General features: G+C 32.2%; 1 protein-coding gene across 2 annotated transcripts; it reads right to left on the reverse strand.

Annotated features, from left to right (window-relative positions):
* Positions 1-2,619: 2,619 nt before the first annotated feature.
* On the reverse strand, positions 2,620-25,248 carry LOC134250740 (uncharacterized). 2 transcript variants are annotated; one of them, XM_062733103.1, is made up of 36 exons: positions 25,140-25,248; positions 19,858-20,088; positions 18,320-18,394; positions 16,526-16,630; positions 14,205-14,372; positions 13,502-13,635; positions 13,353-13,398; positions 12,920-13,147; positions 12,726-12,800; positions 12,333-12,401; positions 12,142-12,231; positions 11,719-11,822; positions 11,537-11,582; positions 11,230-11,280; positions 10,945-11,019; positions 10,787-10,852; positions 10,602-10,691; positions 10,170-10,270; positions 9,966-10,041; positions 9,469-9,699; positions 9,241-9,315; positions 9,047-9,094; positions 8,849-8,929; positions 8,643-8,750; positions 8,290-8,349; positions 7,867-8,100; positions 7,612-7,686; positions 6,104-6,157; positions 5,568-5,648; positions 5,306-5,409; positions 5,166-5,217; positions 4,727-4,957; positions 4,563-4,637; positions 4,358-4,423; positions 3,273-3,350; positions 2,620-2,940 (listed from the first exon to the last, which is right to left on the reverse strand). In XM_062733103.1, exons 1-36 carry the CDS (start codon positions 25,209-25,211, stop codon positions 2,809-2,811), a joined length of 3,687 nt encoding a protein of 1,228 aa, XP_062589087.1. In that variant the 5' UTR covers positions 25,212-25,248; the 3' UTR covers positions 2,620-2,808. The 2 variants fall into 2 exon arrangements, with proteins under 2 accessions (XP_062589087.1, XP_062589086.1); XM_062733102.1 differs by having other exon boundaries at positions 11,230-11,463.
* Between the last annotated feature and the right edge of the window lie 2,661 nt (positions 25,249-27,909).

The following is a 27,909-nucleotide window of genomic DNA, read 5'->3' on the forward strand; positions in this document are numbered from 1 at the left end:
CTATAAATTTCTTTTTTTTTAAAGAATTTAGATCAAAAGACAGATCACTTGACATTAATTTTTAGGGACATTTCGACTTCAGCATTACAAATTAATTGCAGATTGGTTATCTTTCATCAAAATTTCTCGAACTGATTCTCTCTTGATTCATTTTTATATTTGTACTATAACACCCCTACTAATGTGTTCGGAACTTTTTATTTTTCGGTGTTCTACAAATTATAAAACCCGATGAGTTCAGAGTAGCTCTGGCAGTGGCTCTGGCGAGAGCGAATACAAGATAGGGTAAATTATTCACGGAAATGTGGCTAGGAAGTGACTACCACGTGAAGACATGGTAAACAGAAAAGTTATGTTGCGTTTTAGTTTTCAGCACCCTATTATATCATTCTGTAGAAATGTACTTCATTGATCTCTCTTGAATTCATTCAAATTTAAATTATAAGTATTATCTATGTTATCTATGATACAATTTTCTGCTATCATGTTAGTCCATTATTTATACAGCTGAATTGCATCATGGGTTAAGGCAGGATTTTTCTAGATAAATTCCTGTATTGTACTATCGGTGAATACAATTGTGTTTGACCACGAGTATAGTTATGTATAAAATGTTTTGTCCATTTAAACTGTTACAATGAAGCGCATTGAAGTGGTAAAATTTTCCATTTGGACGAAAAGTTCTGAGTCATGTTTTGAAGGTCACTTATAGCATAACGACACGCCCATTTCTTTAGAAACGAGAAAGGAATATTCGTCGTAATGTTTTAGGACACTGCACTTCCCGCGACAATCAACATGAGTTACACCTCCCCGCTTATGGAAAACACACATTGCAACGATTTTGTCCGTGATTTATGATTTTATCATGTTTACTGGAGCTAGCATGGCACATGTATTTGCTCGGTGCGTCAATTTCATTGGATGTTATATTTATGTATTGTTTTATGTTTTCCTTTCTAAAGAAACTTTAGCTCAAAACTTTTCATCCGAACAGACAATTTTACCACTTCAATGCCCTTCATTGTAAATGCATATGAACTTGACACTAAACATATACATTTTATAAACTTTTTTTTCTAAAAAACAACAAATTAAAAGCGCCCGTGACATCTTTCATACTTTCTAATCTTTGCATTTTGTTCATATGAACATTTCATTTTATTTTAAACTCTATTGATATGATCATAGATTGACCTGAACCACGTGTTCGAAGTGAAATCTAAACCTGCATTTGGCGTGAACGTATTCAATCAACAAATAATCAATTGCTCGTGGTTAGATCCTCTGTGCGCATTATAACAATAGCCATATAAGGCAAATAAAGGTTTGCCCGTGTAGATGATATTACACATTTTTTTACCAGTATCGGTCGCTAGTGAGCTCTAATTTTTGTCGTAAAATTAAGATATAATTGCATTTAGCCACCCTTTTCTGTTGAAAATCATGAAAGTCTATCAGAAAGGTCTGGAAACACATTTTTCACAGGACATGTTTTTAAAAGAATTAAACGGACTATAGCAATTTCCTGTTTACTGCCAATTTAATTTATAAAACCGGTTCTACCCTATTTTTATATTTGAAGTTAAATCACAATAACAATAGTAGGGGTGTATAAGTGCAATTTGAAAGAAGCTTTTAACATTACAGATTAACGTTCTATGGTAGGGTTCCCCATTGAGATCAAAGTTGTTTCAGCCTTAAATGTAAGAAAAAATAAATGAAAAATAACTATACATGACCCAATTTGCAATGAAGTTGAAATAACTGTGAGCAATACATGACCCAGCCTCCCATATGAATATAATGGCAATGGAAAATCAAAAATATACATCAGATCAAAAAGTAAAATATGCACAATAGCAATATGTAATTAAGAATGTGAAAGTTTCATTAAATTTCCTTCAGTGGTATGAGAGGATGCATTATAAGCATGTCTTTATCCCACTTTTCAAGCGGGGGGTATAATGATTGAGACATTGAATGCCTTATAAGCATATCTTTTCCCATTTGCAGGTAAAGATCCATTTCCTTTTCCCAATATAAAAAGGATATGGAGATAACGAACAGTATTCAATCTCAAAGTCCATAAAACATCACAAAACAAGAGCAGAGCAAATACGGACCTCCGAAACATCAGAGGTGGGATCAGGTGCCACGGAGGAGTGAGCATCCCCTGCTGACCGGTCAAACCCGCCGTGTGTTCATTGTCATGATCAGGAAATAACGGGAAAATCCAATTCAGTGTATAAAAAATGGAATAACAATTGGTATGAAAAAGTCAATCAGCATTTGACTCAATGATAAATTGTATTTGCTGACAAGGTCATTGCATCGACCATAGAACTTACGAAATGATGACTTTAAACGAGACTGCCGATATTCTTGTTTCATCAATTTGCTTGTCAATAATTTACCTCGTTTTAGAAATTGTTCATACGTAGGACACGCTCAAGATTGCGTTTCGAATCAACTAGGTATATGTTGCAACTTTTATTGGAAGATCGCTCATTTTAAAGACTTTTGATTAAAAAGTGGTCCAAAATACATTTTAAATCCAAAACAATATTACAACCACTATAAATATTATTATTCAAGAGTGATAGTTATTTCAACAGTAATTGCAAAAAATATAAATATTGAGAAAAAAAAACTTTAAAAAACACATAGATATCAGATAATGAATATGTATTTCAGTTCTCCCAAAAGAACTTTAATAGATTTCTGTTTCTTCTTTGTCATTGACCATTAAATCAGGCAGTAATCGACTGAAGCTTCCCCTTTAGAAGTTCTCTACATCGATCAGCTCTATAAGTCCTCTACATCTATCAGCTCTTCCTGACTGGTGGCAGTATTAGTCTCCTGTCCTACTCTGTCGGTGGAACCAACTAAATTGGACCTTTTCTTAATCAGATAAAAACTTGCTACAATTTCCAAAACCTGAAAATAGAAAATCCGTATATTGCTCGTATTATTCCTTTCAACTTTTTTTTAATAGCAAGCATTAATTAGAGAAAGAGAGGAAAAACTACGGTGTTCATTGGAGTTTTCATCTAGATCCTCATGTGCTCTTTTTCCTGACATAATAAGTTTTTTTTTTGAAAATTCAAGGACTGATTTCTTTGTAGAGAAAAAAGAAAATATAAAATGTTTACAAAATCTACAAAGAAGAAAAGTGCCGGAAATCTTTCAATCAGAAACCTACTCTGTTTGAGAGGAATGTAAACATTTAGCACAAATGTGACCAATATTAGTAGTTTAGGTGCACTTACATGAGAGCAAAAATTTGTTACAGTATAGGCCACCATTAACCCGGCGGAGTCATAGAGTAAACCCACATTACTGCAAACCTGCAAGAAAAAGATAAAATTTCTTAGCTTATTAAATTGGTAGGTCCATAAAATATGATTCAGAGTTTATAACTGCATGTAGGAGAGAATAACTAGAATACCTAAAAAAGACAAAAATATTAAGTGGATGTAAAAAATATATATACTCACCGTCAATGAAAACGCAACACTCTAATTTTAGGGTGAAAAGTATATACGGGTTATAACTATGTACCAAAAAAAGTTAGGACATCTTTTACTTTGCCAAATCAGTTATTTAACGGTTGAATGAATTTCTTTCCTCTACCGGAAGTTGCTTTTTAGCCCTCTTAACAGAAATCAAATTTTTGCATTTTTAATAAAATTTTTAACAATATTTTGGGTTTTCAAGGTTTTGTAGCTGTTTATCATAAATATTGTACTAAAATCCCGGGAAAAAAATCCTTCTTTCTTTACCGGATGTGATGCCTATATTTCCTCAAAATGACTGATTTTCATTGCTAATGCTGGAAATTCTCGAAATAAAGAAAAAAGAGCTGCATATGCAAACGTACACTATATAACGACTCATCAGGCTCATGTGTTTCAATTGCATAAATTACAGTTTCTTGACCAGAAGTCCAAGAGTTACTACACTATGCCAAGTTAGAGAAAATTCGACCGCAGTATCTGAACAACAGGCAATTAAAAATGCCCAAGAATATTTATTTCGCTCAGATAAAGACATTGGTAAACCTAAAGTATGGTAGAAATCGGACTGCGTACATGTATGTTCTACATGGCGGACTTGCATGTTTTGATTAAATGGTCGGAAGGGGGGTGTTTTATTTAAATATTATCTTTTAAGAGGGCTAAAAAATCAACTTTCGGTAATGGAATGAAACCATTCAACCATTAAATAACTGATTTGGCAAAATAAAAGATGTCATAACTTTTTTGGTACATAGTTATAACCCGTATATACTTTTCACCCTAAAATTAGAGTGTTGCGTTTTCATTGACGGTGAGTATAGAATGATTGTACTTACTGTGTCTTTATATGTTTGTAAATCAGATGAAGCACAATAGGAGTCTGGATCACATATACAATATGCCTTAAAAACAAGGTTATATTTTACACCATATCAAATATTTATACTAATGAAAGTTGATTCCCTTTACAAGATAAACATTTTTAACAATGAGGAACAAAATTAAGACTTTTTTATTTATAAATACATGCACTTTACTTACCAAATTAAGAATAATCGACGATAATGTAAAACAGACAATATCGGAAAATATCCAAAGTAGTCGAATGATGAACACCTAAATAAGAACATTTCAAATTTTAATCAGAAACACAATGCTCCGTTGGGTATATGTATAGACAAAACTTCTGTTGTAAAAATACTTACAGCTTTCAACAACTGCTTGCTCCATTTCAGCACTGCTGCAAATTCAAAACAATGGCAGGCAATATCCAGTGGAACGATGGCCATATGAGAATACATAAGACCCAATGTAGTCCAACCGTAATTCATATCATTTGTATATATCTTACACATTGCGTCTAGAAGGTCGGTATGTATATATCCAGGGGTAAGTCCCATTAGCACTAAGCCAACCCAAAACAGCATGCGGATGATCTACATAACATGAACATCTCATCATGTTTTCATTTATTTCATTAGTTTGAGGAAGAGTAATCTTAAATGATTAAAACTCCATCGTATTTTTTATTTTACTAAGAATGATCTTTTTCCATTAATTAACCATTTGATAAAGCACATAAAAGAATATAAGAAAAAGGTACAAAAACAACAACAACAACAAAAAAATCATTACTTTACTTACAAACATCAGCAGAAGGATAACAAAGTTAGCAACAATCGTTTTTGATGATTTTCTGATAAAAAAAAAACATAATGGATTTTTGTAAAGAGTATTTTCAAAAATCTAATCAATCGAATAATAAATCCATTAATTCTACTCACAAGTATGTAAATAGAAGACCAAACGTTGTTACAAATGCAGTTTTCTTGCTCGGTTTATCCCCAGCATACATATAGAGTTTATCGAGGATAATTATGCTTATCACCTAAAACAAATTACACTGCGTTTACAGAAATAATATTTCAATTAAAATTATTTCTTTTACCAAATCAAATCAAACTTCTAAATTCATGCATATTTGTATACATCCACTATAGGTTTATATTTTCATCTTAATTTTAAAATATGATAAAGGATACTCACATTCAGAACTATATGAATTGCCAAATACGAAATAAGAATAGCCACAATATCAAAAACATATGCAAGATTTGTATCGCAGAACTGAAAAAAAAAACAAGTAAAAAAATAAACAAAAGTCATGTAAACAAATCAGGTCATTTTGAGAAGAATTACAAAACGTGTCTTGTCTATGTGGCGCAGTATTTAAAACATTTACTCTAATGTCGTGAATTTTGAAATTAAATTATGTCGCGGGTTCGAATCACACTGCGGGAATTGAAAACCGGTCATTTGGATGAGATCATAGTAACATCCTCAAGGTCGCGTGTTACAGTAGAAAAAGCACAAAAAATATCCCTCGCTTCTCCACAACCCTACATGCCCAGTACAATTATACAATATGCATCCCTCCACCGACAAATGGTACCCTCAATATGTATATGCGAAAAAATTATCGTAGAGACTTTAAACAAACAACAAAAACGTAAATTCATTTTTCAGATTATTAAATATCCTAAAGTTTCAATATGCATTACATTCTCTTTACATGTATTTACCTGTGAAAATTTATATGAAAAATGAGAAGAACTTCGGTCAAAACAATCGTATGCCTAAAAGTAAAAAAAAAAAAACATATCACCAATACGTAAGTTCGAGTGTTTTATAATTTATTCATTAAGAAAATACTAGTAATAAAGATGTATTCATCTTTCAAATAATTAGAAATTGTTCCTAATTTCTAAAGAACAAAAACGAACTTTGACATTTATTTCAATGTATAAAGATACGCCAAAAATGTTTTATCAAATTACAATATTTTATTTCACAAGTTATCCAAACATTTTCCACTCATGAACTCAAGTTAAAGACCAGAGGATCATGGGCCAAAGGTTCAATTAGGATGCGTTTATATTCCATTTACAATAACATAGCTATGCTGTTCTTGAACAGATGATATTTAAAGTTTTTTTGAAGGTTTTTTCCCACAATATTCCTTGTAAAAAATTATCTCCCAATGTGACCCCACCCCACTTAAACAAACTTGAATTTTCGCTATCTGGGGATATCAGTATGACTAATAATGGCTTCACTATTCTTGAGAACAAATCTTTTACATTTTTTCCATATAAATTCCTATGTAAAACCTTCATCCCCAATACCCTGATTCTACACTTGCGAGGATGATTCCACATCAAAGAAGACTTATCATGGCTTTATTGTACTTGAGAAAAAAAATTAAGATATTTTTCCATTATATTCCTTAAAAAACCTTTGATCCTCGTATGTGACCCGTCCTAACCACGAGGTTCATTTGATAATTTTTTTTTTTTTACTTCTGATGATTTTTCCATATCACTGTGTCAATGCATTGCTTTGCATTTTTGAACATACAATTTTGAAAAGATTTTTCGTGTAGATTTCTATGGTTAAATTCACCCCCCCCCCCCCTTCACTCATTTTTTGACAAACTGAAAATAATTACACAGTTTCTCTATCGTCTACCAGTACTTTGCCTGCATATTATGATTATGCATCCGAAATGTTTCAGTATCCAAAAGTATTGTTCAACATAGTTTTAAAATTCATATATTTGAAAGTAAAAGCATTTTATGCTTTTCACAGGATTAATGTTGTTGAATAATTTTCGTATTTTTTTCTTAAACGAGGATTTTTTTTTTGGTTCAAATATTGAAATTAGTTCTTACTTTAATTCTCTGAATGATTTTTTAGATCTTAATTTTAGCAAAGGACTAGACAATCAAGAATATTTTAGTGTAATTCCTTGTCTTGAAAATTATTTGATTCTTTTTTAATTACTTTTCATCTTTTAATCATGCTTTTTATGGGTAACGATATTTCTGAGTAAATTATCAGAATATACTCATCAGACATTAATTCATTGTCCCAACAACATCAAGTCTAACCTCATAAAAAATTATTTAACTTTTTAATCCCCAACATAAGGTAAAAAAAAGATATTTAATTGTCATAGTTTTACAAAAACCGAATCTATTCTTCATATTTTGCAATCGATTTATATATTAAGAAAAGGCTCCTGACTTACCGTATCCATAAGATAGGATGATTGCACAAGAAGGACTATCTCCCCAATACAGATAACGAAAATACTGGAAATTATCTAAAACAGAAAACAAAGATTTAAGAAAATAACAAATATATTGGAAATTATCTAAAACAGAAAACAAAAGATATCGTAAAATATGGTATGTACATTAATATTAAATTGCAATATTTTTGCATCTCATTCTGGGTATAAATTTACTTAAATATTTTAGCATTTTGATATATAAAAGCTTACTATATAAATGAAAACAGGACGACGGTGTAAACCAGCACAGAGCATAATCCCTCGGAAACATATAATTATAGGAATAATAGCCATAAGAGTGAAAGATAAAGCATTCAGAAGATCCTGCATGTCATAGCGATCTTTACTCAGAGCTCCGAGATCCTGCTGCACATCGTTGTTTATCGGAGAAAAGTTTATAAAGTACATAGTATAGACTGTTATACAGTACCCAATTTCTACAATCTAAAGACGAGAAAAAAGTTATTGATAATACAGTAATTCATTTTTAAATATTTCTATAAATTTTATTTGTTCCAATAGAAATTTTCAAATCAACTGTAATATAAATTTATTCAGTTTACATTACTAGAATGTTGATGGAATATGAATTAATCATTTCTGTTTGTTGGTCCAATGTTAAGTAATGCTCACAAGACTTAATCCTTGTACTCCATTGAAGAATTTGTAAATATTCTCTTCAGCGAATAATGACTTTCTGTAAAATAACAACATTGGCATACATCGGCTTGTGCACTCAAGTGCATAAGATATGACAAATCAAATTTTACCACTTTAAACAGGGAAGTTTTTGCAACCAGTATATTTTCGCCTCTTTCGCCCTTGTCACAAATGAGAGTTTTAAAGAGAATAAGATTTTTTTTATTTACCACAAAATAAAGAAGTAACGAAAAACAATTAAAAAGAGGAAAATATGTTTACAAGTTTTATTGGGCAATATTAATACCTGCTAAAATAATTCTGAAATTGAATTTGTAAATAAAAACTTGCATCTTATGCCAAACAGTCGTAAGACATATCTTTAAAACTCCTTTCTTGTCTTCATCGTCTTTTAGAAAGGGATACATCCTGTCCACGAGTTTGACGTATATGATCTAGGTTTATAAAATAAAATTATAATTCTCTTTATATAGTTAGCGATCGATATGAAAAAAATAGAAATAGGCATTGAAAGAGTTGATAAAATTTTTACATTAAGAAGGAGATGGGGCGTTATAAATGATAAGTTGATGACTCCAACATTGTATATCACGTCCCTGCAGGTATCGCAGCTCTAAAAGAACAATGAACAATTATTTTAAAAAAAACCAACACATCCCAAATGTGAAAATAAATTAGCAGTGACCACATTTAGTATAAATTATTATAGAAAATGAGCTATGCAACTTACAGATATGGTGTAATAGATGCCAAGCTCTTCACAACCGAAGGTGTAGAACTTTGGGGAAACAGAAGAGTTTTGTAAGAACAAAGTATTTTATTTATACCACACCATTTAATTAAGTTTGCTTTCCTACATAAAGTACCAAAAATGCGTACATTGTTGTGCAAAAACAAGATGGAAAATACCATATATCTACTTACAACATTCATAATGATCGAAGACTGGACAAGCATGACAATTTCTCCGATAATTAATGTTAAAAATCCTAGAACAAACTTAAAAAAAATATCATTTTGAGAAATCAAATGTACAATAATCCACTAATTTTCATTTTGCATAAAAAGGTTATTTATACATTTCATTCTATTAAAAAAAATAAAAGACCCCATTAAAGATTCCTACCATTAATAAGAAATATTTTAACTTACAAAAAATGACACATTAAGTTTCCTTTTGAACAGGATCAACCAAAGCAAAAAAGGACGGACGATCATACACAAAGGAATTACCGCCATCAATGTGTAAGCGAGTCCATTAATTAAATACCGGATATTATAAATATGGTGGTATAATTGTCCGATGCCATTCTGCACCTCAGAGGTATACACATGGACAAAATAATAAATAACTACTGCGAATCCAAATGATAGTTCAACAACCTGCAAAATAATAAATGTTATGTTAAATTGACTAATTTGATGGGATAAATTTATCATGAACATCAAATAAAATTCATGCCTTTTTCTTTAAAGGTATATCTCAATGCTTTTAATGAAACATATGGAGATAACGAACAATATTCAAAATCAAAAGTCTATAAAACAATACAAAATAGGAGCAGAGCAAACACGGACCTCCAAAAGGAAACAAATGGGAAAAATCCAGTCTGTTTAAAATTGACATATAGAGAATGAATTCTACTCACCAATGTCGATATTGTCAGTACTATGATAGCTGTGACCGGATTATCGGAAAGTTTTCCTAGTACTCTTTCTTTAAATCTGTAAATTATCAATTAAAACTAATCATGGATTAAAGTATATTTTACAAAGTTTGGCGGCTCATGAAACTTTTCATTCATTCTTTCGCTAACTGTATAAAGATAGTTGAATACTTATGAATGTATTACCTGATAAAATTTTGTTTCAAAGACTGCATAGAAAGCATAAATATCCCTTTGCTTTTAAAAGTGTTCGTGTAGAATCTATTACACAGGACAAGCCAAGCAATCTGTTACATAAAATATGGAAATTTATATTAAAATTGTTTAGCAAGACCACTCCTTCTTAATTAAGTTTGTTAAAATTAGAAATCTCCTTACTTGGCTACATTTATTACGAAAAGTATAAAAAGTTACATGTTTTTAAGTAAAATAATCCATTCTTACAAATATTTTTTCTCTGAAAAATAAGCCTATAAGAAGTTATAAGATAAATACAAAAGATTTCCTGACGCTTGGTCAAAAAAGTAATCTTGTACAAGACATTTTTCAGATTATATTTTATTGCTCGTTAAGTTCCACTAATACAGGTGCGTTAGGTTTCTCTTTCGTTAAAATTACCTGCACTAGAAAGGTAACTAGCGTGAACGTCCAGAAAAGCCAGATTTCCATGGCGGTGCTTTTCCACAGGTCGCTTTCTCCAGAGCACAGCTAGGAATTCATATAACACATGCTTAGACTGAGAAAACATTACAATTATCTGTCCTATTATGTTCTCAGAGACATTTGAGAAAAATTATATTTACCATGTATAGGTCATTTTTCTCAGAGTAGAACTCACATTGGCTTATACCATCCAAACAGCAGTACACCTGAAAAGCATACGTAGCAACAGGATTACTATATCATACAGAAATAATCAAATACGTAAATTGATAGATAAATGTGATTAAGCACTATTTACCAATCTAAGCGGTAAGTTCACCATAAACCATGACGTAATTTGTAGTAGAAATAGGAAAATCCCAACCCAATATACCTATAAATAAATATACTAGTTTTAATATGTAACAAAAAGTCTGATTAAACGTTTGAACATCTTAGCTTTGGCTAACTGCTCTGAAAAGAGACTGGCTTAAAGTAAAACGAGAAACGTATTACCAATCCACAGGATCAAGTTCATAAGCTTTTAATCAGTAAAGATATTAAAATAGCAATATTTATATATTTATTTAAAATCCATACTTACGCCGATTAAAAGTTTAGAATTTTCCAAATACAGCCCCACAAAAAATGGTATCTGCGTTAGGAATAAGAGAATAAGAGTAACAACCATCATTATATATGACATGTCGCGAATGGTTCCAACGTTTCCATAAGTTCCGTTATGAAAAATCCCGTGTAGTGTGTCGGTAATTCTCGTATAGGCATTTTGGTCGTATCGCACCGTCAAAAGTCCACATAGGAAAATGGTACTGAATACCTAAAAAAGAGAACAAAATTAAGTGATAAAAATATATTTCAGTTAAATACAACGTAAGCGTAATTTTACTTACCATCATGAATACTCCCACGCCAACGTTTGCTGCTGTAAGCGGTGCCCTGAAAGGTAAATGAGAAGGAACAAGGTAAGATCTTTACATGTACATTTTGATTTTAAAATTTTAATTCAGTTTATGTAACCAAATAATTTAAAACGAATATGATTATATTGAATATGTAATTCATTTGCTTTTACCCTTTAATTTTCAAAAACAAAAAATATATAAATCCGCCTTGTCCCTTATCCTTCGCAGGGCTAATTGCCTTGAATATTCTATCAGCCATTACGAGATGTATTGTCTGTAAAAAAAGAAGAAGAGGAAACTTACATAGATCTAGAAGATCGTGTTAAAAGAATTATTTAATTCTATTTAAAATACAATCCATTATTTTTTAACTCTCTAAAAATCCATTTATATTTTGTATAATGTTATGATTTTTTTGTTTACTTTCTTTTCAACTTTCAGTAAGCTTTGATTCTATAAACATGTAAGCATTTTTTCCCTTTTAAAGTTGATCAAAAGTCATGAGGTTCTTTGGGTTTGTAAGTGTATCATTCGAAGTTTGAACCAAATATGTTATAAAAATATATTAATATATATTAATAGAAACTCCATACCTTTATTGCTATGTGAAATACCAAAAATCCAAACGACAACCATACGATAATCGTAGCTCTATCCCAGATTCCCAATGTATTGCTACATAGCTGTAAAAGGAAAATAGTAGATGTACTCATAATGTACTCATTATATTTACACTATCTTTATATCAATCTTCATAAAAATAGATAATATGATAGTAATTTACCTCTTTCCCGTGATCATTATTTGAAAATTGGCAGTGGTAGCTTTCAATGCCAACTATGCAACAGTAAAGCTGCAAGAAAAATGAGCAAAAGTATGTTTACATTTCTCAAAAATTGTGATTAAAAACACTGAAGTAAGAGTACACTGATTTTTGTTGAATTAAATTATATTGAATCGTATATTATTTTACCCCATCATGAAAATGAGAACACAGCATTGGTGATCGGTCTATGTTTACTCCTCGATCTATGGCACGTGATCCCACTTTGGTGTCTTTAGAGGTTCGTGTTTGCACTGCTTCATATTTTGATTCTTTCAATGGGCTTTTGAGCATTATTACTGTTTGTTATCATTATTATATTTATTAATTCAGTATATGATTTTAGCAACTTACCATTCTTATTAAAAAGGTGAAAAATATTAGAATGATGACTTCTACCACCAGCACGAAAAACTCGCTAATTATATACTGCAAAAAGACAAATATATCTTTTTATTGTAAAAAAAAAAATATATCAATAGTTCTTTCTACAGGAAAAAAAATTGTATCGATATAAATCATATATCTTGTGGGAGAAAAATGCTTACCACTATCAGTGCAATGCGTTTCCTTTTATATATTGCAATGAAGTTTAAAATTTTCAGAACAATCGAAACTAATAAAACGCAGAGAAAGGTTATAGTAAGTATGTATTCTAGGTATCCCATTGATATTCCATCTCTCCATATTTGCCAGATGACGTCCTTTAGGTAGTAGTCACGAAGCCAACTAAAAGTCAGAATCAACAAAGAAACACCCAACGCTATTTCGTATATCTACAAAAAACAATAGAAATAGGAATATCAAAATTTATTTATACTTTAAAATCGACCTCATTTATATTCACCGCTTTAAATTAATCAGTTATTACTTTGTTCATATTTCCTCTAAAGCAAAGGTATACAAATAATAAGTTCAGACTTCAGCGGATGTTTATTGTAAAGTTAAACGAATGATATTAAATTTAAAAAAAAAACTTACTATATCAAAAATCTTCAAAAATCCAGATATCCATAAAATTTTATTTCTGAAATAACAAAAAATAGATGCATTATTTTTTTGATTTGATTGATATAATTCAACATAAAATTTAATTGTTTATTATATAAAGCCATGTTCATTTTTATTACCTCTGCCAAACAGCCACTGAGTACCTATGAAGATCTGCCAGTATTCCGTTTGTAAATTTTTTCCTCTCTCTAACGTCTTTGATGTCGGTCTTGCTCATTCTGTACATATACTCTGTAACTGCCACTGACACACACTATATCGTGCAAAACAGAAAAATATATATTTGAACACCAATCCTTTTTTCAAACATTTTATTTAATATTACACTTAGAGGTTTCATTTGAAAATATATGTTAAGGACATACGCAACATACCTTATCTACTGATAATTTTTCAAAAAGATTATAGTGCCATCAGAAATCCAAAGACAAAAAAACAGCATGCATTATAATTACCGGGGGTTTGAAAAGATATAAATTGATGAAAAGTTAAAGAAAAATTTACAGAAATTACTGAGCATATATTCTCGATGTTTTGTTTATCCAAACTTGTTTCAAAATTGTACAACAGCATATATAGACAATAAAATATAGCACACGGTCCCTTCAAGTATTGGAACTCATCAACTGTAGGGGTAAATACAATAAAGTTCAAACTATGTTGCGTATGGAGAATCATATTTTTGCTTATCATATACATGTATGTTGCTGACTCCTTTCTGAATCTTCTTGAAATTCCATCTTCTTAATCATTTTATTTAGACATAAAGTGACTTTAATAATACGTTAAAAAATAAAATTTTGATTTAAAAAAGATACTGACACTTGCAATTATGTTGACAGATAGGACAGCTAAGTAGAAACTTCCGTAAGTTGTGATGAAACTGTGGATGACATCGAGACATGCCGTCGAGAAATTACAGTAGTAGCTCCAATAGTCTACAATCCAGGCATTGCTGGTCGGTTGTCCCGTCACGTTACAGCATTCTAACTACAGAGATAGAAACAAAATTCTTCGATATTTTTCTTGAAACAGAATCATTTTCCTTACTAAAAGTATTTTCAACCAAATTCAAAGGAAAAAATTGCATATCATTTCATGAAGCAACAAGTACAGAAAAAAGGGGTACGATAAAGGTGGGATAAACAAAAGATATTGCAATGATGTTATCTTAAAAGAGTCAGTCTAGTTATTAATTGCAGTAAATACTTGAAATCAGGTATTTCATGCATTTCCGAAACTGTTCAGTAAAGACGAGTATTCACTGACTGTACATTGAGGAACTGCGTCAGAATTTCATAAATATTATGGATTCTGTAGGAGATTACGCCAGGCGATGGGCAAGATACGAAAAAAGACGTTGAAAATTTGTCAAAATGGATTAAATGTATCTGATCAATGTTACAATCGGGTATTAAAATACTGAGGGGCAATATGAAAACTATCTATCCTTCTGTATTCAATAACCAATAACAAAAATACATAGCAGGTTTCAGTAAACGTTCAACCAAGCCTATTTCTTCACTCCTCACTACGAAATTAACAGTGGTGAAGAAGAAACTTCAAGAGCACTGTGCTACAATTTATTCGAGAAGTGGAGTAAATCAGATGTGGATATTTAAAAATTTCAAGGAACTTTTGAAAAAAATTGAAATCACAAGATTTTACCAAAATCAACAGCTTAAAAACTTTCGAGTTTTCAACACAACCATTCCTGACGATAAATTTAGTTCCAGGCTTTTTGATATCATTGACAGCTGCTTTTTCGATAAAAATGTGAACTCGTTAATTTACTTTAAATGTTTAAAACTTTTCATCTCAGTAGGGGGGGGGGGGGGGTTCATACTAAATAATCACAATTATAAAAATATTCAGAACCAAATTTGTTCGTTCAAATATGAATCATAAATTTTAAAGGACGCCTTTAACATATCAAATCAAGCGCTTTAGGTCAGGATCTAGTAAATGTCTTTAGACTAACTTCTTGGTGCTAGATCCCGTAACTTACAACTCTAATAGAATTATGTAGAAAATAAAGCATTTTCGTGGAATTCAATTTGAAATTACATGAAAAGTAGTCCCGATACCTATATTGGATTTGACATTCTTTCAAAGAAGAGGCCATGAACATACAAATTACCGTTTTCTGAAAGACTGTAGGCAATTTGGATACATTTTCTTTGTCTGATATGGAAAAAACTCCTATATTCAAGACTATTTTTCTTAATTTTTCATTCGAAATGACAGTTTAATATATGATTTTTTTATCGTGATTACTGACAAATTATGCCCCGAAATAACTTATTTGATCAAGTTAAAGTTATGAAGCATCATTAAAGTAATTTATTTCTCGAGATTGGCACCATTCATTTACTAGAATTTGACATTAATTGACTTTTTTTAACTGATTGTTAGACCATTATTTACACAACGCATTGTAGATGAATTTTCCGTTCTTTCCCGATCATGACAAGGTGCAAACGGCGGGTGTGACCGGTCGGCAGGGGATGCTCACTCCTCCATGGCACCTGATCCTACTTCTGATGTTTATGGTGTCCGTGATTGCTCTTCTCCGGTTATGTATTGTTTGAACGGACTTTTGAGCTTGAATACTGTTCGTAATCACCATATATCACCATATATTTCATTCATTAAATTAAAGACATGGTGAAGCATTTCTTGTTGCAATCATGCAGGGTTTGACAGAAATATTTTTTCCATATATAAGTTAAGAGCCTCTATATGTCCATAGTGTGTAATCTTTGCTTGAAGTAATTCGCGTTATCAATTATTGAACGATCCACACATATTTATGCATATTCATTAACGCTAATTTGAGAGAAAAAAACAGCGTGCAATTTACTACGTAGTCGTAATAGCAATACATGTAGGTAATCCGTTCAATTATGTAAATTGCACTTCATCAGGGTAGATCCGACAAACAGGAATTTTTTAGAAGCGGTCTGGATTTCTTTCTTTCTTTACAGTGATAGGTTATAGGCTTTCAAATCGAATATGAAACGTTGTAAATATACAGTGTCTGGTAGTTTATGGATAGTGCAATTGATTTTTTTGTTTGTTTCTCTATTTCCTTTTTTTATAACTTCATGACTATGTTATTTTTTGAAGCTTTGAATTCTTACAGTTCTAAAAAAGTTGGACCAATCCTGATAGTCACTTCTAAAGATCATTCTGTCTGTCGCTGCTGTGTGGGCCAACTCAAATTCGTCCGATGTTGCATGATCATTCTGAAATTCCACAATAAGCTATGATACAGATTAATCTATAGAACAAGAGGCCCATGGGCCTTATAGGTCACCTGAGCATTATGCCACAACTTTCCAGTGATTGAATTTGATCCATGTTTTAAGCCAGATGCTATAGCATTTACAATTTTGATCATCATGACTATACACTTAGCAGTTGCTTAGTTTGGTTACTTGATACCTATAGGCAGGGTAGGGGAACAAAAATGCATTTCAACAAATCAGTAATATTCAGCAATAATCAGTAGTGCCGCTACCACACATGAACCCTTGACTCTTAGGCCTAGATCCACACATTGCACAATTTTTGAAAAGGCATCCTTGCTTTTCAAAAGTATTTGATTAATACCAAGGAGCAAATTTCAAACAATTCATTATTTTTCAGTATATAAGTACAGCCCCCCCCCTATGGTACGGTAACTGACCCTGGGGCCTTGAAATTCACAATTCTGGAAGATTAGGGTCCTTGCTCATAACTATATAGGTAGTTCATATGCTTAATACCCAGGAGCAGAGAAGAAAATATTCAAAGATTTAATGTTTTTTCACTATATAATCAATAGAGCCCCGCCCTAACATCAGAACCCATGACCCTGGGGCCATAAATTCACAATTTTGGTAGAGGCATTCTTGTTCATCATAACTATGTACTTAGTTTATTTAATACTTTGGAGCAGAGAAGAAGATTTTCAAAGAATTCGTGTATTTTCACTATATAATCAAAAGAGCCCCGCCTTAACACCAGAACCCATGACCCTGGGGCCATAAAATTCACAATTTTAGTAGAGGCACTCTTGCTCATCATATCTATGTACTTAATTAGTTTATGTAATACCCAGGAGCAGAGAAGAAGATTTTCAAAGAAATAATGCATTTTCACTATATAATCAATACAGCCCCGCCCTAACACCAGAATCCCTGACCCTGGGGCCACAAAATTCACAATTTTGGTAGAGGCACTCTTGCTCATCATAACTATGCACTTAGTTAATTTATTTAATACCTAGGAGCAGAGAAGAAGATTTTCAAAGAAATAATGCATTTTCACTATATAATCAATAGAGCCCCGCCCTAACACCAGAACCCCTGACCCTGGGGCCATAAAATTCACAATTTTGGTAGAGGCACTCTTAAAGCTTGTTCATCATAACTGTGTACTTAGTTAGTTTATTTAACACCCAGGAGCAGAGAAGAAGATTTTCAAAGAAATAATGCATTTTCACTATATACTTATTTTGCCCCGCCCTAGCACAAGAACCCCTGACCCCAGGGCCATGAATTTCACAATTTTGGTAGAGGACTCAATGCTGATTACAATCATGCAAACAGTTTGACTGTTTAATGTCCAGGAGTAAAGAAGAAGATTTTTAAAGATTTCATTAATTTAAGTGGTTTTGGCCCCACCCCCCAGGCCCCAGGGGGGCACGGATCATGAAATTCACAATTTTTGTTCCCCTTTGCCCATAGATGCTTTGTGCCAAATTTGGTTGATATTGGTTCAGTGGTTGCAGAGAAGAAGCTGAAAATGTTCAAAAGTTTATGACCGATTGACGACGAACGACGTACAACAACGGATGAAAACAGATAGCAATAGGTCACCTGAGTGACTCAGGTGACCTAAAAATTAAAATCGAATATATTGATATCATATCTAGAATAACACGCACATACCTCACTCACAATCCATGATACTAACGATAGGTACACTACTTCCATGGCAATTAAAGGCAAATGACCAACAGCATGCTACAAAACATTTTTTCAACAAATAATTCTAAAATGTACTAGTATATAAAAACACCAGATTTGGTCAATTTTCTTTTAAAATCAGTTTTAAACATATATTTATTCACTTGACTAGAATAATATCATAATTAGATATTTAACATATTGCTTTTGATTATTAAATTCATGTATATGTTTGAATGATTTTTTTTCTGAAATTTTGCTATTTTTTTTTAAGGAAATTAAGAAATTGATTACAAAAACATTTTTAGTTAAATTATTTCTAACATTAATACTACAACGATACAACCATATTATGCAAACATGTTTTATAGAGAGAAACTTCATAAATTCTGCAAATACAGTTTATCATAGAGTCAAATGGTGACTGGCGTTTTTCATACTAATTGTTAGTTCATTATTATTACACTAAATTGACGACGGATTTTTCCGTTATTCGATCATGACAAGGAGCACAAGGCAGGTGTGACCGGTCGGCAGGGGATGCCAACTCTTCAATGGCACCTGACCCCACCTCTGATGTTTTGGAGGTCCGTGTTTGCTCTGCTGCTATTTTGTATTGTTTTATGGACGTTTGAGCTTGAATACTGTTCGTTATCTCCTTATGTTTCATCAACGTGAAACCATTTTTAGGATTATAAGAAATCCGATCAGCGATCATATTTCTGTACCTCATGAAACCTGTTTTTCATCCTATTCATATAACTGAAAACATTTCTTGAAACGGCGCTTTTTTACATTCAGCAAACCTCAGACAATTCCGTATTTCACATTTTAAAGTTTCAAAAATCATTATTTCTTTGGATAAAAATAAAATGAAAACAGTTTTACATGTAGATGAATGACAAGTATGTTTAAGAAATGACATCAGCACACTGTGCAAATGTAAATTTTGGTGCATCTATACTATCATAATGTTACTTTATGTAATAACCATATAGAAGTGGTTAGATAGGGACAATTGATTTTTTCGAGATTTGGTGTATGTTCCTTATACTGAAGCATTATCGTTTTGATGTCATGTACTTTAGTTTCATCCAACTGCAACGTTAACTTAATTCCCCATTTTTCTTTTGAAGTATGCGATTTTAAATTTGAAACTTTCAGAATCCCTTTAACATTGAAAATGAAAAATAAAATTGACTTGACTTTTTTAAATGAATGTATTTTTTCTTTTCATAGCAAGCACAAAAGAACAGATCAAATCATTCTTGAATTTTGTCGTTCAGGTTTATTTGGCAATATAACAAAAAGAGAGAAGATGGAATTTTCAATATAAAATATGGAGACATCGAACTGTAATCAAGCTCAAACGTACATTGAAGCAATACAAATCGGTAGCAGAGTTAATACAGACTTCCATAACAACAAGGGTGGGATACGATGCCATGGACCGGAGAGTATTAAGCATCGACGTCATACCGGCTTTAACTGAAAAGAAAACTTCGAATGTTAGTACCTACCGTGATCAACAGAAACCTCATTCTTTTAAACAACATAACTAGGCCTATCAACCCTACAGCAGAGTAGAGCAACATAAAGGGCATCAGGGAGTAAATCAGGAACATCAGCGTGGATCCCAGGGGTAAGGCTCCGATGGTCACGTGATCTAGTATGTAAACAACCGACTCGTCCAGATAGGAGAGGTAGAACTTTATAATGAACCCACCAATAACATAGCCAATGGTTAATACCTTAAAATAAAGAAATGTGATCAAGTAAGTCTATATATTCTATTTACTTCGTATTTCTTAAACAGTAATAAATTATTTTTTTTATTATATGATGAAAATCAAAAATAGAATTGGTCTTATGAGGCATGTTATTATTATATATGTATTAAGATATATAATTATCATACTTCCAGGGAATCACTGCTTGTATTGGTCCATACTGTTTGATAATTCAGCTTTATGAAATATGATGTATGGAACGCCGTAACTGCCTTATGTGGAGAACTTTCATTATATGCTGGTACATTGTCATTATATGATGGTATTTCATCATAATATGCTGGTACTTAGTCATTATATGATGGTATTTTGTCATTATATGGTGGTATTTTGTCATTATATGATGGTACTATGTCATTATATGATGGAATTTATCATTATATGCTGGTACTTTGTCAATATAATAATCATGATGGCATTTTGTCATTATATGATGGTACTTTGTCATTATATGATGGTACTTTGTCATTATATGATGGTATTTTATCATTATATGCTGGTACTTTGTCATTATATGATGGTACTTTGTCATTATATGCTACTACTTTTCATTATATGCTACTACTTTGTCGTTATATGCTACTACTTTGTCATTATATGCTACTACTTTTCATTATATGCTACTACTTTGTCATTATATGCTACTACTTTTCATTATATGCTACTACTTTTCATTATATGCTACTACTTTGTCATTATATGCTACTACTTTTCATTATATGCTACTACTTTGTCATTATATGCTACTACTTTATCATTATATGCTACTACTTTGTCATTATATGTTACTACTATGTCGTTATATGATGGTATTTTGTCATTATATGATGGTACTTCAACATTATATGAAGATAATTTTTAAATAGGCATAACATCGGGATACCCTTAACTAGTAAACTAGTTTAAGGAAAAAATGGCACAAAGTTGTGAAAACGCGATCACATTGAAAAGCATCCTCGAGGAACTAATGATTGGTCTGCAGGTGATCGATAGATTTGTAGATGACAGAATAGATGTTGATAATATTTTAAGCTTGTCAGAGCGATGAACAATTGAGCAGTTCTGGAATTACTACTATTGGCGATCGAATTCGTCTCCGAGAAATGGTCAAATGCAAGACCGAGAGAGGTTCAAACTGTGTGTGTGCGGGGGGGGGGGGGCGGTAAACTACGTGCCTGTTAGCTGGAAAACCAACGGTCCCGGATTTTGATTTTTGACGATTTCTCTTTTTCAAGATGCGCAGAAAGTATTCAAACTTTTCAGGCACATTTTCGAGGTTTAAATGAATTCATTCGTACATAAAAACTTTAACAAATTTGTGTTTTTATTACTGAACCAGATGTATCACCTGCCAAAAAGCGGTAAATCTAGTACTCTGTTATAAATGTGAAAACCAACAAGAGGCCCATGGGCCACATCGCTCACCTGAGTAACTTGGGTGATGCAGATCTTTTTAAAAGATTTGTTCTATATATATTTCTATGTTAAACTTGGATTCCCCATTGTGGCCTCTCTCTCTCTCGAGGGTCATGATTTTAACACATTTAAAATCTACACTATAAAAAGGATGCTTCCACATAAGTTTCAGCTTTCCTGGCCTACTGGTTCTTGAAAGGAAGATTTTAAAAGATTTGTTCAATAAATGTCTATGTAAAACTTGGATTCCCTATTGTGGCCCCGCCCTACCCCTGGTGGTCATCATTTTAACAATTTAATATTTACACTACCAAAAGATGCTCCCACATAAATTTCAGCTTTCCTGGCCCAGAAGTTCTTGAGAAGAAGATTTTTAAAGATTAATTCTATATATTTCTAGGTTAAACTTGGATTCCCTATTGTGGCCCCGCCCTACCCCTGGGGGTCATGATTTGAACAATTTAATATCTACATACATTAATCTTCCACTTAAGTTTCAGCTTTCCTGGCCCAGTAGTTCTTGAGAAGAAGATTTTTAAAGATTTGTTCTATATATTTCTATGTAAAATTTGGATTTCCTATTGTGGCCCCGCCCTACCCCCGGGGTTCTTGGATTTAGCAATTTAATATCTACACTACCCCAGGAAGCTTCCAGAAAAGTTTCAGCTATCCTGGCCCAGAAGTTCTTGAGAAGAAGTTTTTTAAAGATTAATTCTATATATTTCTAAGTTAAACTTGGATTCCCTATTGTGGCCCCGCCCTACCCCCGGGGGTCATAATTTTAACAATTTAATATTTACACTACCCAAAAATACTTCCACATAAGTTTTTTTTTCCTGGCCCAGTGGTTCTTGAGAAGAAGATTTTTAAAGATTTGTTCTATATATTTCTATGTAAAATTTGTATTTCCTATTGTGACCCCGCCCTACCCCTGGGGGCCATGATTTTATCAATTTAATATCTACACTACCCAAGGATGCTTCCACATAAGTTTCAGCTTTCCTGGCCAAGTGTTTCTTGAGAAGAAGATTTTCAAAGATTTGTTCTATATATTTCTATGTAAAACTTGGATTTCCTATTGTGGCCCCGCCCTACCCCTGGGTTCTTGATTTTAACAATTTAATATCTACACTACCCAATATGCTTCCACATAAGTTTCAGCTTTATGGCCCAGTGGTTCTTAGAAAAAGATTTTTAAAGATTTGTTCTATATATTTCTATGTAAATTTTTTAATTGTGGCCCCGCCCTACCCCCGGGGGTCATGATTTTAACAATTTAATATCTACACTACCCAAGGATGCTTCCACATAAGTTTCAGCTTTCCTGGCCCAGTGGTTCTTGAGAAGAAGATTTTTAAAGATTTGTTCTATATATTTCTATGTAAAACTTGGATTCCCTATTGTGGCCCCGAGCCTACCCCCGGGGGTCATGATTTGAACAATTTAATACTACACTACACCAGGATGCTCCCACATAAGTTTCAGCTTTTCTGGCCCAGTGGTTCTTGAGAAGAAGATTTTTTTATGACCCCACCCTATTTTCGTATTTTCTTGATTATCTCCCCTTGGAAGGGGTCTTGGCCCTTGATTTTAACAATTTAAATTCCCCTTCACCTAAGGATGCTTTGTACCAAGTTAGGTTAAAATTGGCCCAGTGGTTTTGAGAAGAAATCGAAAATGTGAAAAGTTTACATAAAAACTTTAACAAATTTGTGTTTTTATTACTGGACGCAGGTGATCACCTGAAAAGCTCATCTTGAGCTTTCAGCTAAATGTGAAAACCAAAAACGGATACCGAATCGCGATTAAAAACAACAAAAATTGAAAATGAAGTACAATTTTTTAAAACAAATAAAGGAAAACCTCATTTTTACATGCCAGATAATTTGTATGCATAAAAACACCCACATATTTTCTTTCTTTTCCTTGTATACTAATAGAACTCTTTGTCACATCATGTTCACAGCCGGGCTCTACGACGTTGACATGGTTCTACCTCGGAGCCGCCCTTTTATTCATTTTTTAATTTGATTGTACTTTTGTAACTTAATTATGTTAATAGCTTTGATTTAGCAGCAGTTTACCAGTTTACAGAATTACTTTTTTTTATTTGACAGACTGACAGAGTATCTCTTCACTTTCACTGTATCAGGTGATTAGGAAATTAATTATTTTACCTCAGCTAACACTGCTTCAATAAAGCTTTTAATAATAAGTGATTATCGTCTGCATTGACATGTTAAAAAAATTTATATGATTGAAATTCTTAAGGCAACTGACTTTAAAAGTCATTTTCATGTTATGAATTTTATAAAAATTAATATGTTCATATTTTTTTAACACCGCCAATTTCACTGAAATACTAATTCCATCTTTTTTTAAAGAAGAAATATCTTCCCAAATAATATCAATATTATGATCTACGAAACCTCACGTCTCCGCTCATCGCTATGCATCGATAATTAATGAGCATAACTTTAAATTAAATAAAGAAAATACGTAAGAGTTTTTGTGCATACAAATTATCTGGTATGTGAATGAGGTTTTCGGTTTTTTAAAAAAATATATATACTTCATTTTGTTGTTTGTTTTTGGTTTTAACATTTATAACAGAGTACTAGATTTACCGCATTTTGGCAGGTGATAGTCATACTGCTGATTCAGTAATAAATACGCATGTATCCTAAAGTTCTTATGCATTAGTGAATTCATTTAAACCTAGAAAATGTTATGAAAAATTTGAATAAATTCTGTGCACCATTAAAAAGAAATCCCTAAAAATCCTAAATCCGGACCCCTCGGGAGTCGAGAAAACTAGATTTACCGCTTGCCCTCAAAATTCGCCACTGGTGTTTGAACTTCTCTCGGTCTTGCATTTGACCATTTCTCGAAGACGAATTCGATCGCCAGTAGTAGTAATTCCAGAACTACTCAATTATTCATCGCTCAAGCTTAAAATACTATCAACATCTATTCTCTCTTCTACAAATCTATCGATCACCTGCGGACCCAGTTCCTCGAGGATGCTTTTCAATGTGATCGCGTTTTCACAATTTTGCGCCATTTTTTCCCTTAAACTAGTTTACTAGTTAACGGTATCCCGATCCCGATGTTATACCTATTTAAAAATTATCTTCATATAATGACAAAGTAGTAGCATATAATGACAAAGTAGTAGCATATAATGATAAAGTAGTAGCATATAATGACAAAGTAGTAGCATATAATGACAAAGTACCATCATATAATGACAAAATACAATTCATATAATGACAAAGTACCAGCATATAATGACAAAATACCATCATATAATGACAAAATACCATCATATAATGACAAAATACCACCATATAATGACAAAGTACCAGCATATAATGACAAAATACAATTATATAATGACAAAATACCAGCATATAATGACAAAGTACCAGCATATAATGACAAAATACAATTATATGACAAAGTACCATCATAAAATGACAAAGTACCAGCATAATTATAATGACAAAGTACCAGCATATAACGAAAGTTTTCCACATAAGGCAGTTACGGCGTTCCATATGATGTATAATCCACTATCACGATGTAGTACTTACCCGGATAATGAGGATACAGATGATAATTGTGGTCACTGGCTTTGATATAGTGGGTACATCTGAGGCCGCCATTGTGGTGTTCCTGAAATAACAAAGTGGAAAATAACTTCATAAATTCATAGATTGATGAATAATCAACAGGCATAAAAGAAATTAGGGTAAATTCTCGTAGTAGCATATTTAAATACTGGTTTCACGTACTCAGCAAATTCAAAAAATAATGTAATCGATTATCTTTTTATTGGTGTTTTTGATTAAGTATGAATGCAGATATTATCCAAAATTTATCACATCTCCAAATCATAATGTCGGTCAAAACAACTGTTAAACTGAACTCTAAATGATATTAGTCTTCACAAAAGTCGGAAGACAAAACAAGCCAGATGACTGAATTGATCCTTAATATACTTGGCTGATGCCATTGATCTCTTTTCTCATAACTGCAGCTCCGAAACACATTATCGACAACATTGAAAGATTTTAAAGGTCTTATTTTGTACAAATGTAGTAAACACATTTTTGTTAGAACCATACAATTCATGAAGCATTGGCCTTTTAACCCTCTTGTAAAATTTACTTCCTGGTTTATCCTTTATTTTATTTTTGTGCAACAGGGGGGGGGGCATGCCCCCCCCCCCCACTTTTTTCCCAACCTTACTTATACTGTAGGAAATGTTAATTGAAAACCTGGTTGCCCCCCCCCCCCCCACTTTTAGACTTTTAGTGATGTACCGAAAATATAGTATTAGAATAGGTGCTGAAAGTAGTTGACACTGAGAAAAAGTTTACCTACCTACTGTCGTTTTCTTAAATATTACCAGCATAGTTAAATGTCTTTAAAACTTGAATTAATCAATTAATCAATGAAAGCATTATATGATTTTTTTTTCAGTCCATTACGAATAATTAAATTGGTCGATTATTACATTCTATCGCAAACTTTAACTTCTTCATATTTGCGTACATGTATAAAAATCAAGTATTGCATAAGTCATTGACCATTGCATTTATTGATTACGCGTATCAATCCAAGCCATTCTTATATTGTTGCAACTTACAAAATATACTGCTGAAAAAATAGAGACCCCTCTCCAGGCATATATTCAAGAGAAATGGCGAAGAAGGAAGGCCGGGGGGGGGGGGAGTTCAAATTTTATCGATTGAAGTTCAATTTAGTTATGTTTTAATTAATTTTGTATGTTCAGTATAATTAATACCGAACGGCAGAATGTAAAGTGTACATCTATCTACACATGCACTTCCTGCAAATATTGGAAATATATTGGCCGTTCTCGAAAAAAAAATCTATCCTCGACCAGCAAAAAAATAATATGTCCTTCGCTGGTACTTCTAACCCCCCCCCCCCCCCGATTTTTTTTCTTTTTGTTTTTATTCATATAATTATCATTTTTCTATTCATTGTTAAGTTATTCATTTTATATTTATTTGTTTTACTCTATGATCTCTCTTTTCTCTCTCTCTATCTCTCTCTCTCTGAATTCATTCTAAATATATAACAATTGATAATCTACTCCTCATACACTTTTTTTTCAATGTTTACATCAATTCCATGTACTTGTAATTGTACCTTGACCTATTGAGAAAATTCAATTCAATTCAATTCTTTATTCGCTCAAAACCAGATCACTGGTACAAGAGGTACATATATATATATATATATATATATATATATATATATATATATATATATATATATATATATATATATATATATATATATATATATATATATATATATATATATATATATACAAACAAAAATTACGGTCATGGGTCAAGAAATAGACAAATATATAAAGAAAAGAGTGAGAAAAACATGTAGTCACCTATCTATAAAACACACGGAGGATTCAAGAAGGACAGACAGTTTTAAAAATTTTCTTTATAAATTTTGATAATGTTTTTTGTATTGTTACATTATTACTACTCATTAGTCCATTGAATTTGAAAGTGTTAGGATTATTACAATATCTGTTTCGGAGAAATATTTTTCTGTCTTTCGAAAAGTAATTGCATTCCATAACTTAATGATATTCATCACCAACAGTTTTAAAATCACAAATGGTACATATCATAGGAGGATCATAGGCATCTAAGTCTGCTGTTCAATCCAATTCAATGAATAAAATATATTTTGAACTAACCCTACCCGAAATAGAGTTTACCTTTTTTCCTTTGGCTTGTCAAACTTTTTTCGGCTGAAAAAAAGAAGTTATCCGTCCCTGACTTACATGATGATATGAAAGAAATAATCTGACACAGAAAATTCACCAGCCCCTCTCCTGGGGGTCCCTTTACCAACTCAGTGTATATACATTCATTATCCCAAGGCAGCTACTGTAACAAGGAACAATCGTCTCCTCTCCAGCTCCATTTTTTCCCTTTCGCTTGCGTTAATACAATATAAATTGTGACATATACATATACACAAATGGCAAATGCTATAAAAATAAAATTATCACCTTCAATTTATCATGGACTCTAAAAAATGTATAATAATGCTCTTTTTCAACTGTTTAATACGATTTGTGCTGCCTGTCCCCCTTTTTAAACCGTTTAACGTCGGCGATGTATATTGCAGCTGACCGACTTTAGCGTGGAAGAGAAGCGATCTCGGCTACTTCCTTTGATGTGGCGAGAATGTGACGTAGTATTTAAACCTCTCGACAAGCAAAGCGTTAGCACGTCAGAAACAGCGCAATCCGTTAGCCTTTTTGCAATTAGCTCTATTTACAATAACAACGCTTCG

The sequence above is a fragment of the Saccostrea cucullata genome, unplaced genomic scaffold (assembly GCF_032062105.1).
Source record: "Saccostrea cucullata isolate Sc308-1 unplaced genomic scaffold, CSIRO_AGI_Scuc_v1 ctg1750, whole genome shotgun sequence".
NCBI classification, from domain to species: domain Eukaryota; kingdom Metazoa; phylum Mollusca; class Bivalvia; order Ostreida; family Ostreidae; genus Saccostrea; species Saccostrea cuccullata.

Bases quoted from the DNA above. Each gene is read 5' to 3' on its own strand.
- LOC134250740 (XM_062733102.1), bottom strand. From the start codon at position 25,211: ATGGCGGCCTCAGATGTACCCACTATATCAAAGCCAGTGACCACAATT. The intron at 11,020-11,229 runs GTAAGTATGGAT...ATTTATTTATAG, and splicing joins ATTCTAAACTTTTAATCGGC to GTATATTGGGTTGGGATTTT. The intron at 4,638-4,726 runs GTAAGTATTTTT...GTTCTTATTTAG, and splicing joins GCAAGCAGTTGTTGAAAGCT to GTGTTCATCATTCGACTACT.